The following is a 23,293-nucleotide window of genomic DNA, read 5'->3' on the forward strand; positions in this document are numbered from 1 at the left end:
ATATATATATATATATATACAGATATATATATAGATCTCTATATGATAAAGTTACATGTTACTTATATTATATATTTAACATGTTACTTATATATATATATATATATATATATATATATATATATATATATATATATATATATATATATATATATATATATATATATATATATATATATCATAAGCTTTCAGTTCCTTCCCCTTCCCAGAAGAGAGATAAGGGATATATGGACAGAAAGTTGTGCAAGGAAATGAAACGTCTTTTATACTATCCACCTGCCATTTCCTAGCGATGTCCAAATCCCGACATATTTCTCTCTGAAGTGCATTAACCCTTTATCACCGAACTTGAATCGAATGTCGGATGGTCCTATTGCACCCATAGACGAAGAACCCCCTGGGCTGCATAACCTAATTATCTCCGTGTGCTTCATCTTGAAATTGACTTTACGATGAGAAATCTGGAATGATATAGTTCAAATGTATCAAGAGTTAAAAATAAAGCATCAAAGAGCTACTCCACAATGAAAAAGGATGTGATATCACACTTATTGAATTGAGGTCAATCTGACGCGGACAGCTAAACTGTCATAATGTCGGCAGCTGAACGACATTCCCATACCCTTTTACGGTTATATCATCTGTTTAAAGAATACATTAATTTCCTTTCTTTGCAAGTCTAAAAAGAAGCCATGTCATTTAAAAAAATCTCAGCTATGTGGTTGAAGAACTTTTCCGTCCGCTGTGAGTCACCAAGCAGCTATTTGTAGTTCACATTTTCGTCTTGAGTTCTATGGTTTGTATTCACTTTCACATCCTTCTGGGACGATCCAACCTGCCATCGGCGTCGACCGATTTACACGACCAATGCCGCGCGGGGCTCCTGTCGCTATTTATAATCTTTACTAGATTATGTTGACGTAAAGGAAACTCGTATATATAACTGCTATCATTGGTTAAGGTCGGTCAACCGATATGACAACACCATGTATAATAAACTGGAAGATGGAAACTTCTCAATATATAACGAATTTTTCAATCGGAAACTCAATTAAAGTGCATGAAATATTGATGTACATAACAAGTTCCTTAATTTACAAAGTTCCTTTCTTCTGTGTCATTCCTGTGCATGACGTCATAAGCTAGGTATTGCAGTTATTGCAATCACTTAGTACAAGCTGGAACAGGCAAGTCAGCACAATACGACCATCATTAATTTATTTTCAATCTCAAATTGCATAACTTGTCGGGTTACCATGACAGGTATGTGATGGTGTCGTTATCCCTCATCCTTTACTGTTTGAAAAATGCACCAAGTTGATATTGTCTCTCAATCTATCGGCAGATAAATCCTCTCTGATAAAAATTGACAGTTTTAAAAGTTAGGGTTTCAACACTCATCATTGAATCATTCATTATATTTATATTTCTCACAGTCGATGATTTTGTTTTCTTTCTTCGTGTCTTCATTTTAATTCACCCTTGTTAACGGGTGTCCTTCAGGATTAAATCGTATTACGTAGGCTTTCAGTGTACTTCTACACAGACGCATATAAACCTTGCATTTCAAATTAAAAATTGTAATTAAAGTCACTTAGTGTCATACAAAGCGGCTTAGAAAACACCAATAAAGGTATGCTACCGATAGAGTGGTTATTGGTATATGCATACAATCATAGATAGAAGAGGCGAGATTGTATATGATACAATTCAAGGGGGAGCGTCAGAAATTTCACCGTTGTCTGGGGCAGTTGCACGCAACGCTTTGACAACACAAAATATCCCTTACGCAAACAAATACAAGTACGTTGAATGACAATGAACGTGTGAAAACGCAACCGTTGCATGCATGCAGGAACGGTAAAACCATATGGGACTACACCGTTACATTTGATCTGAAAGTTCTGCAAGCCATTAAAATTGAGACAAGTTTGCCAGTCTTGCCCAAGAATTACCTCGAACCGCCATTCCAGTGCATCAGGCTCTCGTTTCCACGGCAACAACTGGAACGCACAACTCTTCTTGAATTCATTAAATGTTGGTGTTGGCTGTTCTAATTGGAAACAAATGAACATCTACGTTTTGCTTCAATTGCCATGGCAACTCAGAAAAATACAGACAGAGATGAATTTATCAGAATTTTTCTTAAACGCATGCATAGCAAAGATATAAACCTATACTTGAAAGCCGCATTCCTATGAAACATTGCCTGAAATTCTAACACTTTAATAGAATTCTTTGATCCGCATGAAGGTTCACTGAGCGGTTGCGCTGAAGTAAAAGTATGATTATATTGTAGAATACAAATAAAATTATTCTTAGGCTGTTTTACTATATCACTCATCATAAATTCTACCGACGTTAATCCGTATGAGAGTAAATACTCATTATTAAACCAAAACACTCCTCAAAATCGTTACAACAACGTTCAACTAAAGCAGTATTCGACACCTCCAAATTTATTGAAACATTGTCTGTAGCCATGATATCATCATTGCAATTGCAGACATGTTCGAAAGATTAATTTTGTCATTTCTTGTGGATTTAAGTAGCTCTGTACTCCTGGATAGTAAAATTACCAGTTGGTACACTGGCTACAAATAGACATTAATATGTTGTGATCTCTTAGTAATTTGCGCAGATAAGGTGACAGATGGCTGCATGGCTGACATATACTGATCAACAGGTGGTTGAGTAATAATGTCAAGGGGTCAAAATGTTGACTGCACTGTTTTATAGCTTGCTGTACATCTGAACGTCATTTTGGGCGATCGTTAATTATATTTGGCATTTTGAATCACAAAAATGGGTAGTATAATGTGTTTTTTGTACGTCGTCGTGGTATGCGCTGGTTAGTGACACTACAGTTGTGAAATGAGACGCGTGAAGAACTCTGGGAAAAAATGACTGAGCTGCCGTCAACCGAGTCACGGCGGCCATCTTGATTTGTAAATAATATAACGTTCGCTCCAGGGCATGGATTGTCAACATGAACCATGCAATCAATATTACTCTAGGAACGAACAAGGTCATCGGTTAGCTCCATCTAGGAGAGAACACAGTTACTACAGTTTCTTGTCCTATCTCTTTTCATATACCTTTATTTTCAGTGGGGTGGCGTTTGTCTGGATGTGTACAAAGTCCCATGCAGTTAGTGGATGTAAAACGCCCTGCACCAGAAACCATGTCAGTCCTCCTTTTGTAGGAACTCGATACAACCTGGTGTGAATATTAAGCGAAACTGTCAGTTGTCAGGTCATCGTAGAAACATGTCATGCTATTGTATTCAAGGATGGGTTGTGCCAATCGGCAGAGGGAAAATGCAACTTGATTTCAAACTTCTCCTTTTTTGAGTAGGATAATATACACTCTGTATTTGATTAATGTCAACCCTTGAACTACCCATCATTAACCTTATGAACTCTACGCATCACCAAGGTTCAGTTCGATGTGTTTACTCCAAGCAAGTCTCAAAATTACACTTATTAAGATTTCAGGTAGAGGGGATAGGGCGAAATGAACTCTTGCCGCAACGTATTTATTTATTCATTTATTTATTTAATTACCTTTGAAACGGTCTAAAAAGCAAAAACTGCAGAAAAAGCAGTGTCATTAAGTACAAAACAAACACACACAAACAAGAAGACGCAAAGCTATTTACGTATGTAAATAGCACCGGTACAAAACTTCAAAAGAAACTGCCAATCCATCTTTTGCATGTAGCAGTGGTTACGTAACCTTATTAAGCACAAGTCATGGGAAAGTAGGTCACGCTTTGTTATTCACAATATAAAAGTAGATCAACTCGTCAGGTAGAAAATTATTACTAAAACAGCTTTCCATTCTATCAAAAGTGGTACTCAATATATGTGTTATTTTATTTTATAGTCTGCGGTCAGGTCATATTTTTGATACTTTGGAGTAACATATTCCAGTGAGAAGTCTTTCGGTATTATCTAAGGCTTTTGGAACGTGACTAGACTTGATTCAAGTCTATGATTTGTGAATGTTTGAGTGGGGTGAACGCGATGATTTGCCTGCTATTTTCATGTGAAACGCGTGAGGGGTTGGACGTTATACAGGGGAGTTGCTCTCCGAATCCGACAGAAACTATCTCACTAACTGCGCAGACTCAAAGGCAACGCGTTTTAATCGCTGAGAAAACCTCTGGCCTGGGCTGCCAATTCCAAATAGGTTTGTATGAAATAGGAGAGATACAAGAGAAACCAAGTCTAGACCATGACCTCCAATTGAACGATACTGTATCTTCGGACCTCTGTAGACGGATGTGTAGTTGTGCCAGTGGTACGTGGTGGAACGTGTCAACTTACCGTAGTGTGTTTTGTGCACTGGTGTTTCAAAATAAATTTACCGTGCAAATAAGGCCTGAGTTCAACAAAGGAGTGTTTACGCGGAGGTTTGATTATTTTCTTATGTGGTTGAAAGGTTTGTGCTTACAAGGCTGAGTGTATAATTTGTGTTAGACCTATATTTCTTCATCCTATACCGTAAGCTGGCTAAGTACAGTCTTCCTGTCAAAAACTGGACAGGTTAATTGTGAATTTTCCCATTCCTCGAAACCACAAGATGTAGTCAACTAACCACTAAATTTGTTCAACTCCACGCATTGTATACTGTGAGGTAAATACGCGGTATTCCACATTTTCCCAAGAAGCATACCCGACGCAATAATGTACGGTATGAAAGGAATGAATCACCGTATATGGCGGCAGTCTGCGCACTCTCATGGACAAAACTTTTGCGTCTCGTCAGGTTGCCGTGTGCTCTAACTAGGTCTCGCGAACTAGATACCATATATCTCACGAATGTAATAATAGCATCTCACTAAATACCACTATGTTTCCTACCCTTGCCACCCTATTTAGTAATCGGATTACCCGTTTCCAGTCTAGTTGCTCTGAATAAACAGGCCTTGTTTCCGTAATTTCGATTTTGTCGCAGTGTTCGAAACACTGACTTGTATTTATATAGGCCATATTTGATCGGAAAACAATTTATCTTCACCACCGACAATCACAACTCAGAGATAGGGATATTTGTGTTGTGTACATGCTCCCGGAAGTGTAGCTTATAACGTCCACGCCGATAGGGAATTGGCGAGAGTGGAAAATGAAATAATAAGAAACTCAAAACAACAGCATTGTTGTGGACTTAGGGTACTCTGAGATCACGCCACACCAGAAGGACTTCACTGTAAAATACATGTTGTTTACCTCAGGGTTGAAGTATGTAAATAAGGAGACTTTATGCAAATTAGTACGACTGTACACACGTAAGATATAGTAATCAGCGGCATATATTTGGCTAACACACCACAACGTTAGATAAAGCGAAATTGGTAAAATGATATTGTAATTGTACTTTCTTGGATCACAAACAGCGCATGCGTAAGAATTGATATTTTAAACTGTAACGTATTATTTTTATAATCAACACTATTCTATATATCCGTCTGCATCGCAATCTGTTTCCAGAATAAAAAAGGGAGCATAGTTTGATTCTCTCCGGCAACGATTAAAAAAAATCGACATGCCTGTATTTTGAGTGGGAGCAGCTCCCATGTTCTGGCAGGACATGCTAACTACAACGGGACACAATTTCTCGATTTTGCGCCTGACACCAATACGTTACCCTTTTACGGTCTGCTTTTGATTAAGATTAGTGTTTCAAATGTTCTTGGGGCTGTCATTCAATAAACCTCCCTCTTATACTATTAGGAAAGTAGTTACTAATACAAGACCGGAAAAGTCAAATACATTTATGATCTATGCTCGTATTTTTTATGATACAAGCGATAACTCTGAAGCCAAAAGCTAAATTGTTTAACAACTTGTTTGGAAGGGCCGGATAACGTCGCTGAATTATTCACCTTTTAGCTGACAGACTCTCTAGTTTGGTAGATAAAAGGAAGCTAAAGAATGGAGCTAGCCCCTGCAGGTAAAGTAGATATTTGGCGAACAAGTCATTTGCATATGAATTCTAAAATGTCTACCGTGTTGAATCAATGGTATGTACACGATCGAGATGTGCTGTTTTCACTTCTGCCCAACCGAATTTACAAATGACTGTTCTGGAACTTTGTGTAAATAGAGTCAGTCACTTAAATAATTTGCATTCCTTCTCGCCTTGAGAAGTTCATTTTTCATCCACAAATATACCTGAATAATAATTTCATGGAGAAAGTTTGCGTTCGCTTGGTGTCAAATAATTCTGACGGTGATACTGGTTCACGCTCCAGTGGGGCTTCGAAATGGACCTCAAATCGACCCAAGGGGCTACGCGACAACAATGTCGTGTATTTAGTGACATTGTTGAGGCCACATAAGATTTAATGATAATATCAACTTGCCGCGTGCTAATTAAGCTCATGCGCAGTGATGATCAGCATTCAACAGTTTTCTCAGTCACGGTTACTGGAAAACCGTTCGTAAAGCGTCAATGAAGTTTTAACAGAGACATTTTGTTTTATATCCAAAATGAAAAACGTTCCCACTTTGCACAAAGTCAAGGCATGTTTCAATATGAAAGAAAGACTCTTTCTTCTACATGTATAAATCAAAATTACATATCAGATATTCTTAATAAACAACAAACAGAAATAATGTATTCAATGAAGTATTTAACCCCAAAGACATCATGCGCAGTAAATTTCCTTGCCTTTTCAGGGACCACAGAAAGCAGAACAATGGTGTCAGACAGCAGACGATCGTGGCATGGCAGCCATATTTATTATAGTTATAAGTGAGCTTTCGCTGTAAAGTAATGATGTATCTAATGATGGGGCGATGAAGACGTTTTAACAGTCTGGAGGATTAACGTGTACAATAATGATGTCAGTCATCACAAGATCAATTTCCCGTTTCGGAGAGTCTTGATGAGCAATTTATGACACTGTCGACAAAACCATTGTGGACGTGTCGGTCTCACTGTTGGTTGATGGAGAATGATGCATTTCTGGCCCGGCGTGTCGTTGACCAATCTTTTCCATACTGTTTAACCTTCGAGGGTGGTGATGAACCCGAGAAGCTATCATAGATTTTTTATTTTATCATGTACGCAAAGGGACTCATTTCATAGTCTTGTTTACCGCCTTTCTGCGTCTGTCCTTAAGAATGATAAATATGGTCGATTGCTGACCATCAAACCCCATCGTGGATCGATTCTAATTAAATGAAATGTCGTGGTGCTTTCATGGCTGGGTCAAGGTAGGGGCACAGATAACTCATGAACTATTCATTGCCCTTCAAACTTTGAAACGAAGAATGTCTTACAGGAGATTAAGAGGACGGATACAATATGTCATAAAGCACTGACGCATGCACTAATGAACCTGATCATCAACATACATGCTATCTATGTATCTATGTATGTATCTATGCATCTTATTTATGCGAGCAAACAAACAAACAAACAAACAGACAAACAAATACAGAGACAGGAACAGAGGAAGACGCATGACAGACGCAATGACAGCAGCCTTTGGCAAATCTGACGATTTCGTATTCACAATGCAAGAGGGAAAAACAAGGGAAAACAATGGGATAACCTATGACCTTAAATAAATCCATCATGCTAAATGGCATACTTTACCCAAAAAATATCGTACTTGCTCTATTGAGGATTGATAGACTGTTTACTATAATTTGTTTGAATTTAATGATTATGCATTGGCTTACTGTTAAGATGGAAGTGACTTTTTAAATTTTTGCACTGAAATATAGTTAAACATAATCAAAGGAATAAATCTGAAAAAAATGTCTTATGTGGAGGGAATTATTGGAAAACTGTGGACACAAGGACAGAACAGTGCATGCTGTTGTAAAGACTCGGGGTTTGACGGTTATGCATCTATTTCGGGAAGACAAAAGTACACCGGACTTGTGTAGACAGAGAACCAAAAGCCATTCTCTACGAGCATACGAACTTTTCACATATGATACAAGCAATTTCCGAAATATGATTGTGTGTTCAAAAGAGACAGATTGCTGGGAAATTTTGTGAGTGCATCATTTGTCCCAAAGGTACGACTGAACAATATCATTCAAACATGGCATTCCGTTAACAATCCGTACATGTAAAAGCAGGGTATCATTGGCTCAGAAATTAAGTGCCCTTGGTCAGAAATAATGTATTTTAAAATGTGTACTGAAAAGGTAAGCTATCATTAACGTGCCAACCACTTGAATAATCTAAACAAAATAAATGGTTTCAAGCACATGCTTGTACATGCAAGTTTCAGAACAATTCGAAATCCATATTTGATAAGCTAAAAACAAATTTTAATGCAGTAGAGAACATTATTTCGAGAACCGTCTGTGTTTGTGCTCTTTTGTGTTAGTTCTGCTCATTCAGCCAACGTCACGAAATACATGTTTATCATTTTCAGAAATAGGTGTATGGTATGATAGGCTACCATGTTTAATTATATCGCGCCCACTTAACCTCGTCCCCGGGAAATAATTTACCCAGTTTAGTTTGTGGGGCGTTTTTGAAATTGAAATGCAGTACACATTCACGTAATCTTGTACATGATTAGTACTAAGATTAATCATACTGTGAACTTTTTAAAAATGCAATGTCAGAACGCCACTTGTCACTTGATAAACTGCAAGAGTCGGACACGCCCGCGCGGCTCTGTACGTTCGTTGGTTAACTTTGTGTACTTGATTGTGTACATGAATGGACCGTGGTTCATGCAGTGCTTGTGACGTACCCCTGTTGTCTGCCGAAACATACCTTTCTGACTGACCATGACACTGCTATTAGGTAAAGGTCATTACTGATGGTTCAAACAGTATGACAGGGGTCTGAACGAAAAAACATCTTTATAGGGAAGCACGGGGCGAATCGCGCGGTTGTAAATTAGCTTACTTTGAAGTCACCAAAGGGAACAGGTCACGCGTGTAGAACACAGTTGAACAACATTCTCCAACATGGTGCGATTCTTTCAAACTGCCTGAGAGGTGCACCAGACGATTGTTTTCCTGGCGACCAACCAATCGCGGTGCACCAGACGATTGTTTTCCTGATGACCAACCAATCGCGGTGCACCAGACGATTGTTTTCCTGGCGACTAACCAAGCGCAAGGGCCGAGTTGTGCTTTAGATTTGGCGGGAGGCAGGGGGGGGGGGGTGGCAACTGTATGTGTCAAGATGTTGCTAAGACAAAGTTGCCTGTTGTTGTAAGGTAGTAAGGTAATATGCGCCTTGAAACAGAAAGTTTTGAAAATCGAGCTCAAAATTTCCCCGAGGAAACATTTTCTTTCAAAATCAAGGAGGAAAAATCAGGGCCCACCGCACAAAGTTTAGATTAAGAAAAACAAATCACCCAAAACTTGCCGATATTTGACATTTAAAGCGGTTGCTATACCGTATGATAACTCCTTCACGAAATTCTTAAATTTTCAACTGTAAACAAGGCGAAAATTTTCAGTTACTCGGCAGACTGTGAAATGAGTTTACACAATTAGCAGAAAAGCTGAGTACTAAAAGAGTTTGAGTGTCCAAAAAACTGTCCCCGGGGCACATTATACCTTCACCTGTAGGAGTTGTTTGTCCGGTAGCTTGTCTTCAGACTTTGCTAAAAACAACACTATGTGTTCAGTTAGAGTTCAGTAATTAGTGTGTGAGTCTGAACGCAGCCTTACACACACACACAAAACACGTTACTAGTTAAAGGAACCGGTCAAAAGATTTGGAAAGTTAGTTGATCTATCAAGATGTGTTCTCTATTGCGGCCAGAGCATACAGACATTAGTTTGTCCCGGGTGGTCAAAATATTCTTACAGGCATGTCTAAGCCAGTGGAGGCCTACATGCCCGGAAAAGTGCAGGTTCTACTGTTACTTGGCAGAATTCTTCTTGCGTCTACAACTTCGAGCAAACCAAGGCAGAAACAAATCCCATACTAACCCAACTTAAAACTAGTCTCGCCTTAAACGTTTACCATTATCCTGCAAACAGTGCACGATGAAAAACCAGCGTGTTTGCTCTTTCTGCGGGCTTTATACTTAAAAACCCAAAATGTCACACTAAAAAGTTACGACCTTTAGAACCTATTTCCCCAAATCGTTTCATAGTGAGTATTTTCCTATCAAATTCCTCTTCAGACAGGGTGTAGTCAGTATCACAGTTACGGCAGTTTACCATTTGTATGAAGAACACCTCCGCCGTATTCAGTTAAAGTCCCCGGTCATTTTCAAAGGTGAAAAGTTCCCATTCTCACCATTATAAAAAGGGATTGACATTTATTCGAGACGGGGATACTGCAAAGACGACACGGAGATTAATAACTTAATGAACAGACACAAGATTTAAACTGAATTTCTTTTCTAAAAGACAATTCACTACAGCGACTTTTTAATTGAATCCAGTAAATCTACCCACAGACCCAAGCAAAGTGTCTCTTCCAAGAATTGATACAGTTGCATAAAGCGTTGACAATACAAAACTGCAATGCATCTCCCTTCAGGACAGCTAGTACATCATGGAAAACTTTGAGTGGTCAACTTTGTACTGTTGTTATTTTGTTATTTTTTGCAGTATTTGTGATTTGAAGCGTTCATCAGGCTCGTTTGGTCGGCCATATTTCGTTCAAAGTTACAACCGTGTATTTTAAAGCATTGACAATTTCTCTTGCTACGTAAAAAACATTGTATATTTGCATTCGGAATAATAGTCCTGGAAATTTCGTGGTAAATATTGCAATAGTGTAACGTTTGCAGGCATCCATCTATCCATTTAAATAGGTCATTGAGGTTTTTTGTCGAAAGTAGTGTCGTATAACTCCCCGATCACAGCTTACGTGCCTTAGGTCTATTGTGTTGCAAGCGTACAGGTCAGTACGGTAAAACGAGGTCACGGAATTTCTAAAGGAAGGTGGAGCTTTTGTCAGGTCTTCGCTTTTCAAAGATCTCGTCTTCTACAGCCGTGTGTCAACGATGACATGAGGTTCTGCTCCCCATGAGCGCCATAAACACTTTCACTCAGCAAATCGCGCCACCAGACAATCCGCCCAAGTCAATATAATTGCAACGTCAAACTGTAGTGATATTTGTTAGAACCAGTGTTTCAGAAACGGTTTCCAAGTTGTTAACAAACAAACTCTATCAGTAGTTTAAATATAAACTACCCTCGGAAATTTACCATTTCAGCCATATGCAAATGAAGTCAACACAGTGACATGTCGATTGCATGTCATTACAGCTTCCGTGTTTATCTACAGTAGCTCCGCTGTCAGCGACGCGGAGCTTTTCAAATAGGTTGATTTTCCGTCGTCGTCCGTCGTCCGTCGTCCGTCGTCGTCGTCCGTCGTCCGTCGTCCGTCGTCGTCCGTCAACAATTGCCTTCTCCTCTGAAACCGCAAGTCCAATTGCTTTAAAATTTTATATGCAGTTCACTTAGGGTGACCTCACTTAAGTTTGTTCAAATCGTGGTGAAATTTGCATATTTGTATTTTTGGGGCATTTTTTGCTGTTTTTGGTAAAAAATCTTCTTCTCTGAAACCGCTTGTCCGATTGCTTTAAAATTTGATATTCAGTTTACTTAGGGTAACTTCAGTCAGATTTATTCAAATTGTGGTGAAATTTGCATATTTGTATTTTTAAGGCAATTTTTGTCATTTTTGGTAAAAAAATCTTTAAAAATCTTCTTCTTCAAAACTAACAGTCATATAGCTTTGATATTTGGTACATATGTCCCTAGGGATGATCTATTTCAGATTTGTTCAAATTGTGCAGAAATATGCAAATTTGCATTTTTAAGGCAATTTTTGCCATTTTTGGTCAAAAATGTGTATTTCCAAAACTGCTCATCTGATATCTTTGCAATTTGGTATACAGGTTCCTACAGATTATTTAAATGATATTTATTGAAATTATGATGAAATCTGCAATTTTGTAATTTTCGGGCGATTTTTGCAATTTTTGGTCAAAAAATGTGTATTTCCAAAACTACTCATCTGATAGCTTTGAAATTTGATATACAGGTTTCTATAGATGATCTAAATGATATTTATTGAAATTATGATGAAATCTGCAATTTTGTATTTTTGGGGCAATTTTTTTCCATTTTTGGTCAAAAATGTGTTTCTCAAAAAGTACTGGTCTAACAGCTTTGAAATTTTGGTATACAGGTTCCTATAGATGAACTAAATTTGATCTTTTGAAATTATGATGAAATCTGCAAATTTTTTTTGGGCAATTGTTACCATTTTTGGTCAGAAAATTTTATTCTTAAAAACTACTCATCAGATAGCTTTGGTTGACATGTTCTTAGGGATGGTCCGATGTGATATATTCAAAGTATGATGAAATCTTCAATTGTGTATTTTTGCAGCTACTTTAGCCACTTTTCTGGCCACTGCATTGAGCTATCAGAGATTTCCACCTTCTTCATCAACATGTGTCAAAATAGTTATTCTCCACATAAACACAGCGGAGCTATATCGGCCGCTAGGTCGCTTGTCTACAGTAGGTTACCTGAAACTATGAATAGAAACTGCGACAACACTTTGACAAAAAATATCATTTCTTAGGATCTGGAAAGTTTCTTGAGAAGAGAGTCAAGTCTTTGGCTGTTTGATGATGTCTTGTGTTAACTGTACGGTGACTATTGGAAGAGTTCTTGGTCAATAACTTTGTGAACACATTTCGATCTCACATTTCACTTAGTTTTTTTCAATCTACCCACTTATCAGTCTACGATAACGCCATAAAAGGAAAGCTACTTAAATATTCATGAGTTAACTTGTTAGCCAATCAGTGAACTGCTTTTGGAAGCTCTATAGCAATTTTACACATATCTCCAGAAAGGTCCTTCTGTCGATCATGTTGATTGGTGGAAAATGGCACAATCTATTTCTATGCATGCTTTGACCTTCGATCTTGAAGCTCACCTCTGATTTTGATAATCAACCTCTGCATTCAGGCTCTATGCGGTCTGAAAGACGTGCTACCGCCCGTTTTAGCGCAAACAACCATGGTAACTATCAACTATAAGGTTAAAAGTCACCAAGACGATGCCTTTAAAACAGTCTGATAATTATGACGGTCATCGCGCGCTGTAGCTATAGCTGTCTGTCTGTCTTAGGGTTACTCGCTCGCCTTTGGCCCTGCGCTTGCGAGCTCGGCCAGCTGTGCCGACCAACTCGGCCAGTGGGAGAGGTTGGCCAGGAGAGGTCGGCCACTTACATATGATTGCGTATATATTCTCTTCACAGTCAGCAAATTCTTTTATACGCATGCCAATTTTATTTTGTTTGAACATTCAGAAAACAACACGAACAGGAAGACGTTCAATCAATTGTTCGGCCTCAGCGTTTCCGCAGAACGCGAGTAGGGCGTACGATCGAGAGGTACAATGTGTAGGCAGTGACGATAATCGTTGATCGTTGGATGAATAACGTTTTATGTCATGGTTTGACGGTATTAAATCGTACTGAGGTTTAAAGTTTTTTAATGGAAAGCAATGCACCACACTGTGCACATGTGCGGCCGATGTCATCGTGTAGTTAGCATTGAAGCAAGGAGGTAGCTCCATGGTCACGACGGTGGAAGTTTGCAAGCATCACGCTAATGAATGACATAGACATCGCTTTCACATAATAACTTTGGCGGGACCTAGAAAATATGAAAACACTGTCGTTTTATCATATAACCATACTCCTACTGGCCGAGTTGGCCTACTGGCGGACCAGCTGGTCAAACTCGTAACTGGGCGAACTCGTAACTGGCCGGACCTCTCTTGTATTCGACCCCCCCCCCCCCCCTCCCCCAGTCGTATGTACGAGAGACTACATCATCACTCAAGTTTTGTGTAGTGTCTTCATGAGTTTCTGGGATTTTTTTTGTGTGTTCCTGTCATCAGATATCAAGTCATCATAGCTCAAGCGTAGTTACTCTACCACCGGCCAGCCATGCCACGGCCACTCCACAAAACCATGAACATGCTGCTACATGTATACTAATATGCTTTTGCCATGCCTACAGTACGCACTACGCGAGGTTGCTGTCCCACGTAGCCCTGCGTACGATGCTGTGTGTTCCGCTACAGCTAATAGCCCCGCTCACCACAGCCCTGCAAAGACCCGTACGTAGAGTTGGTGACTTCAAATCCATTTTTGGACTTGACGTAAAAAGCCAAATTACTGCCGAAATTCAGCGTTCTTGGGCCCAAGTCGTATCCCTGCCTACCTCAGCTACTCGATCGCTTCTAAAAATGCCAGTCTTTTATTCTTTTTTCGTAAATAACCGTCGATGTCGGCAACTCTCTCGCTAGCCCTGCGTACGTACGCAGTGTACGCTGTGCATTCCCTGTGTGCGTTCCTGACACAATAAAAGAATAAAAGACTGGCATTTTTAGAAGCGATCGAGTAGCTGAGGTAGGCAGGGATACGACTTGGGCCCAAGAACGCTGAATTTCGGCAGTAATTTGGCTTTTTACGTCAAGTCCAAAAATGGATTTGAAGTCACCAACTCTACGTACGGGTCTTTGCAGGGCTGTGGTGAGCGGGGCTATTAGCTGTAGCGGAACACACAGCATCGTACGCAGGGCTACTGTCCCACGGTGAACAAGCATGACGATGCATGATTTGCCACGGGCGCTGTGCTACACATTTGTCATTTACTGGGCGATATATTATCATAATCTAAGTTGAAAACATCAAAAAAGACTTAATATCACATTACACATGAAAAACTTGATTGAAATTTTACATAGTAACGACTTCATAGTAGGATTTATCGACGTTTGCAACCCGGAAGTAACTACTGTGAATTTACTGTGCGTGGTATATACGATCTCTGATTGGTCAGAACGACATGAATATTAATGTTTTATTCAAATTTGCCAGCTCCTTGTATGGCGTTATCGTAGACTGCTTATCTCTTTGTGTTAATGCTACATTGAAAGGTCCAAGCATTGTCATAAATCGCACTCAATAAAGACCATTTATGAAGGCTTTTGTTTTGAATGCTTTCAAATGAATAGATGCGGGCGGTGAATGGCATAACAATGATTAATAACCTTCGCAGTCGGCTATGATGAATGTTTTAAAATTCATGAACTTTCACCAAACAATGTACCCCTTTAGCATAATGTCATTTCCAAAAGAATACCTCTTGTATGTGAACTTGGTATAAGCCCTACTATCGAGCTAGTAGACGCTGCACGACAGAAATTGTGCTCAGAAAAATTAGACCGTTATGAAAAAATAGATAACAGTTCTCAAATCGTATATTGAAAATATCGTGAAAATGTCGGTGTACATATCCGACCGGCAGCAAAATATATGCGGGTGGATACATTTAATGACAGCTGTGTTGTTGGGCCATACTGTCTTTAGACATGGCATTGATTTCGCCCGCACTTGCAGTCTGTAGAGGTGTGGTGTATATACACTGTCTCAAAATGTGTGGTTGAAACCCGTTTTGGCGTTGAAAAAACCTCTCTTTCTTAATGCCTGGTTTATTTTTAATGACGCCAGAACTGCGGATTGATTTGTGATTACATATCAGACCTAAAATTGATAGTCTTGCAAAGCTTGTGGAGCCGACAAGAAGCAGTAAATACCATGTATGCAAAATGTATAGGAACTGTTTAGGAAGTTCTGAGCAGTGGTTGTCATGGTGACAACGTTTTATATAAAACATTCATCAACTTCAAATGACCCTGTTGGTAGTTCCAATTCAGAACATTCAAGAATATAATATCTTACCCAATGTTCGAATTTCACATAAATATACAAGACGTTCGGTTTGTCAAGAGTCGTGACGTTTTCTCGTAAGATTATGAACTCCACGCAAAGACCTTTCTTGAATTGAAACATCTTGCGCTTGTTAAGCGTGAATTCAAATACGGATTGTTCAAGGGTCTTTGCTTTGATCACAAAATCATGTCGCTGAATTTGCATTATCTCGACTGCCGAGGGCCTGAGCAAGGCATGAGTAAACAAGCACAAAATTATAAATTATAAATAAAAACTAAATTTGCATATATTGACTGCCGAGTGCCTGGGCAAGGCATGAGTAAACAAACCAAGTATTATAAATTATAAACAAAACTAAAATTATAACCTATAATACTAGCTGATAATGTATTACCATCAATTTACATATTGGCGAAGACAGTGCCAGCAGTGAACCAAATTAGCACAGGCACATCGATATTGAAATCAGCGGAAAAGTATGCATTGAAAATACAGCATCTAGACTTTTATGAACACTGAACTCTTATTTTCATGTTCCAGACAGAGCATTGACCACTTATCTTTCAAATATATATATCCCACAGTGCCCCGCAACGATGATAAGCTTATCGGTCTGCGTGGTGCAGCTCATACGAGACGACTTCCGTGGAAAGGAGAAATAAAATAATGAAGTGTTGACATTTAAAGAAAAGAGTTGAGTCTGATAATACGACATGTAGAATATATATATGGTAGACATTAAAGTAATCCGACGATAAACGTACCTTACATAGGTTGAAATGCATGCCTGGTCTTGCATTAAAAATTATTCAACGAATTTAGAAGAAATTAACTAACTTGCATGAAACAGTATAATTGCTGTCTTTATCAAGTCTGTTCATTTCTGTACATCTATATTCTATGTTTATGTACTTGTGTGCATATAATATTTAAGTTTCATACATGCCTGCCTGCTTACCTACCTACCTACCTACCTACCTACCTACCTACCTACCTCGGAGTACCTACCTACCTACATATACATACATACATACATACATACATACATACATACATACATACATACATACATACACACACACACACACACACACACACACACACACACACACACACACATACATACATACATACATACATACATACATACATACATACATACATACATACATACATACATACATACATACATACAAGACTGAAACTTAAGTGAGACATTCTAAACACCAGCTGACTAGTAGACAAGCTATACTATACGAACAAGTAATGACAAATACGATTTGATTAAACACCCAAGACACAGGTGTTTGTATACCGTAAATAGATCTCAACGCCTGGTTAATTGTCTTCGTAATTACTGATGCAGGGGATTTATAGCCGGTTCTATTTCCTGTTTGTTTGGTTTGAAAGGAACTTTATGGCGCATAGGAAAACAGGTGCTTCTGAAGGAAAAAGGGGAAATGAAATTAAGATGCTAAAAGGTCGAATGCCTTTCGGGCACCATTGTCTGACTCGTAGTTATGTGCGTCAGACAGACCAGTCACAGAGCACACTTAAGCTGTTTCTTTGGAATGGTTGCCTACTCAAAGCTTCTTGACATATTAATTCCAAACGGTTGATTGGATCCAACTCTTCATCTTATCACGTGAAAATGAATCATCAATGCCCAGGAAAGTATGCCAGCTTGGAAGAACAAACTTTGTCATGATATGATACATAATGTTAACAGTTTGATATATATATACCAACTTACTCACAAAGCTAGACGCTGTTTGGATTCACCCTTGAGCTGTTTACTGGCAGGTCCGATTTTAAGAAATCAAGTGAATTAAGTAAATGTGATGTATAGACTGATTTGCACTTTTGACCTCTCCGATGTTGTGCAATTCTGTTCAATATCGCGGAAAGGGTTTAGAAAGGCTCGCTGATATAGTTTACGCGGCGGATACAACTCGCCGAAAAAATTCCTCCTCGACAAAACCGAACCGTCCAGAGCTCTCTGAGATATGAACCTCCTCATGGCCAATATTGAAAATGTTATTGTCTCATGGTTTTAATGCAACAATGCGTAACCTACAATCACTGGCATTACAAGAATTTGCTTTTGTTTCTTGTCCCGCTCTAAAGGTCACCCAGCCGTTTGTAATCCGCAGGGATCCCGATTGTAGAGGGCGCCCACAGTCCTGCCCAGGCTATCGCACGTTTCTGCATTACACAGACAGCAGGATACATTCAAAACACCGCCTGCACGACTTATTCGATGCACTGCATCCGGATGTGTCTGCATCGGGTGTATGCATTTCTTTCACACAAACGTTAACTGTCATGTTTGGCGTACAGTAATCTTTCAAGTAACTATCGTTGTACAGCTTTGTTATCAAAAAAGAGGAGAGAGAGAGAGAGAGAGAGAGCGCGAGCGCCACGGCATGTTGTATGCAAATAGTGTGCGCGTCTTGGACAGCGTGAAAGTTATGGGCCAATCAAACGTGATCTCGAGCGTAGGACACCAACATTGATTCTGGTGATAACTACAAATGTCGTCAGATAGAGAAAATAAATTATGGAGGTCACGACCTTGGAAGCTATTGAAGTGTATAGATGTGCATGATCTATAACTACATAATCGAAATTTACAAAATAAAGCCAGGTATAACAGAGACAAATGTATTATTAAGTCTTTACTGAAGGCAACTCGTTGATCAATAACTCCATGTTTGCGGCATGATTACCCAATCAGACGCAACATCTATTATCTGCAATCGATGACAAACCAGAGTCAGCTCGGCTAATTTCAAAATTCACTGCATGCGTAAGTCTTCATCAAAGCTGGAACATGACTGCCATATCAGGTGAGGACGCAAGTACCTGAAATGGTAATTTGTACACGTTCTGTGTCAAGTTTCTCATATTACTGCCGGTGTTCGTTTCAAAATGGTGTATGTATTTGTATAAGCTTCTATGAAACCACATACAACAACCATATGTTCTATTCAGCCGCTTTCAACACATTTCACTTCACCAGTTGTGATCAAAGATGTCAGGCTGCACTATTTACTCAAAAACAACTGTGGAGTTAAACCTTTTTAGCTTTCCTGGCTTTTCTACTTCCCACATTAATAACGCCACGAATTGTCAACTTGCAAGGACGAATTTTGTGAGAAAGCAAACAAATTACAAACATTGACAGAGAACGAAATGAACGAAAGAGAGACAGTTGGACGATAGACACATAGATACATAATATGAACATACCTAACTCCTGTCTACCTACACTCATCTACCTACCTACACTCATATGTACTAACGTATACACACATACATACATACATACACACACATACATACATACATACATACATACATACATACATACATACATACATACATACATATACATACATACATACATACATACATACATGCGCGTATGCATGCACAGGCACGCATGCATGCATGCATCATACATATGTTCATACATGCATGCATGCAAAGATACATACATTCATGATGTTAAGTTTTCTTTGTTGTAAATTGTAGGTATTTTTTTACATATTTCAACGTTATCGTCTTTCATTTGGAAATGAATGGCCCAATCGGAGCTACATGAGTCCTGCCGACTGCATTTTAAAACTTACTCTATGAAAATGCTCAACATGCGCCGACAATCGGCTGGTAGATCGTGGTTTCAATAAATTAATGTGGTCATTGCATTGACGAGATGTCCAAGTGAGGAAATTGCTATAATAAGAATAACAAATGACCGCGATCACACAATATAATAACATGAACTTCGTAAAATGGGTCAGCGAATTAAGTTTGAATTCATGATGGTGGCGGCAATTTAGAGTTCACATTTTCGCTATCAGTAGTTCTCAGTCGGATTTTCTCAAGGGTCTGTGTTTTGTGGTAAATTGCTTTATATTGACAACTCAAGAACACGCCCGCCATCAACGCACAAATACATCAAGAAAAGTGTTAAATCAGCTGTTTATGACAAGAGATGGCGCTTTCCCTTTTGTGCAGTATTCACGCTGCACGCACATTAATCATACTTCAACCTTTACCTGCGCACAATAGATTACTAGGGAGCGCCACACTCGGATTTGCGCACTGGCAGCCGTTCGTGACAAATTACAAAATTGCAACAAAAGAACACAATGACAATTAACATAACAATACATCCTACACATCGTTTTCGGCGTTATTTTTATTTAAGGTTATCTCACATTAATGTGTTGCAAATTTATAATCAGATGTGCCAGGTCATTTTAAATGCTGTGTAGAAACAAGGTGAGATTATCTATCGTTTTTCCCCTAAAATGTTTTACAGAACCCCGTAGTGGGTACGGTGTTGTAGCGGATGTGTATAGACGATATTCAATTACACTACTTCTCTGTTCCCCCGGGGGATAATTGAATGTAAGACATGACTAGACTGATAAATTGGTGAGCTACAATATCTAATATTATCAGGATATGCTTCAATCTCTGGAAATCAATTATAATTTGTCGTCCCTCTCTCTCCATTAACTTCAGATGATATCAACGGATATCTCAACGGGGTTGCATGTAAATCAATAACAGGTTTTCACCAACACAAGTTTCGGCAATGCAAAATCACATCTGATGTTATGTAAATGACATATACGGTGTAATATATATATATATATATATATATATATATATATATATATATATAATATATATATATATATATATATATATATATTATATACACACGAGTAATGTACTTTGCATATATTATATATAGATATATATATATAATATATATATATATATATATATATATATATATATATATATATACAGGTAATGTACTATGGGTATATATTATATATATATATATATATACATATACTTACATATACTTGTAATATATACACGTATATACATGATCTTTACTATGCATATGTATATATCAATATATATATATATATACACAATACATTAGCACATAAACTACGCTATGCACGTAACGTGAAAATTGCCCTTTTTCCCGCCAAAAAATTAACATTGGAATCTTGGCGTACTGAGCAGACACTCAAAATTCAAGAAGCCAAAGAGTCGCGTCGTTTGTATGTACTTAGTGACAACCCGGTGAAAATGCCCGGGCCTATTCACTGCGGATTACATTATTGTATATAGTTATAGCCGCGTTACACAATAGTTAAAACTCCCGCTTCGTAAATACGTGCACGTTTTGTCCTTGGTGAGCGATCATGATAAAGAATGGAAAATGGCGCCTTCCCAGCCCTTTCTTAAGACGGAGTCACATTCTGCCAGTTACTATAAAATTTTAAAAGCTGATTTGAAATCATTTTTTAAAAAGTTGTCTCAGGAAGTTACACCTGGGGAAATGTCGACCTTCTTGTCCCGTCAAGAGTTAATTCCTCGAGAAACGAATACTAAATTCATGTACCATCTATACTGAAGAAACACCTTTTTCATTCACTACTTACAAAACGCGGAATCGCGAGAAGCGGATACCGTTTCGGGGAGGGGGAGGGGTGGGGGTTGGAGTTCTTTCAACTCTTGAAAATTTACTTTCACGTTGGCAACGATCATCAACTTCCTGTTAAAAGAGCGGCGTTTTCCCGATCCATTTCAAAAGATTAAGAGCCATTTCCATGAAAAGTAGCCAATAGGAGGGGTCTAAAATTTTCCCCGAAACAATAGTTTATAGACCTAGACGGTGACTGCCAGCTTTGTCGTAAGAAGAGGCGGGTAAAACAAAAACAGCTGGACGGTGTCAGCGTCAAAGTAATACAGAGTATCACACCAGCTGTGGCAATTAATAATCTTCAAAATCTTCAAAAAGTTTATCTTTGCAATGTGAATTTCGTAAATGGGCCAGGCTCGACTAGCGTAAAGCTATATTTCTGGCTTCGTATTACCATTGATTTGTAAATTTTGCATCTGCCTTTCATTGCATGTGAAGTTTATTATTTTTCATATCATGGTAATAATATATATATATATATATATATATATATATATATATATATATATATATATATATATATATATATATATATATATATATATATATATACCTGTATATAAAATCTGTTCTGAATGACTGGTTTCTGATTAGTATTTATAGAGCTTACGATATAAAGCCTTATCATGTTGAACTGCACAGTCCGAGTCTAAACATTCATCAAACTGGATGACATGACAATAAAACCCGACTTGTGTGACGCAACGGGCAACAGTATATTGTCCTCAAAGGATTTTGAACTATAGAGGTCTCGGTGGGCGATGAAGAATGTTTAGTTCTTATGAAAATTGAATTTCAATATAGTGTCCGTTTGCTTCAGAAGCCTTACATTTGCTGTGTAAACAGCGGCAAAATTTGCTGTCTTGATGGCAAGTCTAAATGACGCCATTTTGAAACATGTCAGTCCATTTAAAGACATAGAATATTGGCTAAAACGTAACGCTTATATCTTAAACATAACAGTGCCTTCTCTAAAGAAACTAAACACTGGTCTGTAAAAGGGGCGCCTGCGTATGTAAAAGTTTATTGCACTTTTATTGTTGACTTGATGCACCTAGATATCGTGCATGAAATATATTGTTTGTAAACAAGAAAGTCGCACAGGCGACGACTGCCCTCCTTTAACTACTGTCATCTTCCGGTCTGTGTTCCTAAACCAACCAATTCTCATATAGCAATGCTCGTTTTGAAACTTTTGACGTAGAGTGACATAACCCGACTGAAAAAAAAACCCATTGCAACGACGAAAAAAGGGTCACAGCGAAAAACTGATGTATAATATTTCATCTCGAATCATATATTCTCTGTTCTAGGGTTTTGATAATTGGACGGAGATATCAATATACTTTCAAGATGGCGGATGAGATAAACGTCCACGTCTTCGACGTGGAAATATCAGAGTTCGAGGACCTGAAGCAAGAACAGATCGATTACAGGGATCGGACAATTTCGGCGCTCTTCGGGATCAAAATTGTCGCACCAGTCTGCCTGGGCTTTGTGATGTTTGCGCTTGGATGTAACCTGCACTTCGGCGATGCAAGGAAGAATCTAAAACTAAAGAAGAAGCAAGTATCCGCCGTTGTTGGCGCCATGTGCCAGTTTGCCTTAATGCCACTTCTCGGATTCGCCTGTATCTACATGTTTGGACTCCACAGGTACATGTACGTCGCTGGTGGCGCAATTCTGCTAGCTTGCAGCCCAGGAGTTCTGGTGTCAATATATTTTACCCGCATAGTCAGGGCTGACTTTGTGCTGAGGTGAGACTTTTTGAATTCGAGACCGATTTCCTAAGATAGTTAACTTTTATCTACATGATTCTGTTATTTTCGGCGTTGCCATTATTGGCATGCCCTCTTCTATTCATTTAAAAAATCATCCTTTTTGAGATTTATCACGTTATTATTCATACATCGCATCGTTTGTTTTCAAAAAACTGTACATGCCCTTCCCATTTTAAATATCTGAACTATTCACCCAGATACGTCAAGTAACCTACTGTCGCTTATCTGTGTATACAGCGTTAGCTGGTGGAAAATGTCATTTAGT

General features: G+C 38.6%; 1 protein-coding gene across 1 annotated transcript in view; it reads left to right on the forward strand.

The window, feature by feature from the left end:
- LOC139118075 (hepatic sodium/bile acid cotransporter-like) overlaps positions 1-23,293 on the forward strand; it is a 32,634-nt gene that overhangs the window by 3,341 nt on the left and 6,000 nt on the right. The window contains exon 2 of the mRNA XM_070681373.1: positions 22,561-23,004. Within this exon, the coding sequence (XP_070537474.1) occupies positions 22,601-23,004 (404 nt within the window). The 5' untranslated portion in view covers positions 22,561-22,600. The remainder of the gene's footprint in view (positions 1-22,560; positions 23,005-23,293) is intronic.

This window comes from Ptychodera flava, chromosome 2, assembly GCF_041260155.1.
Source record: "Ptychodera flava strain L36383 chromosome 2, AS_Pfla_20210202, whole genome shotgun sequence".
Lineage (NCBI taxonomy): Eukaryota > Metazoa > Hemichordata > Enteropneusta > Ptychoderidae > Ptychodera > Ptychodera flava.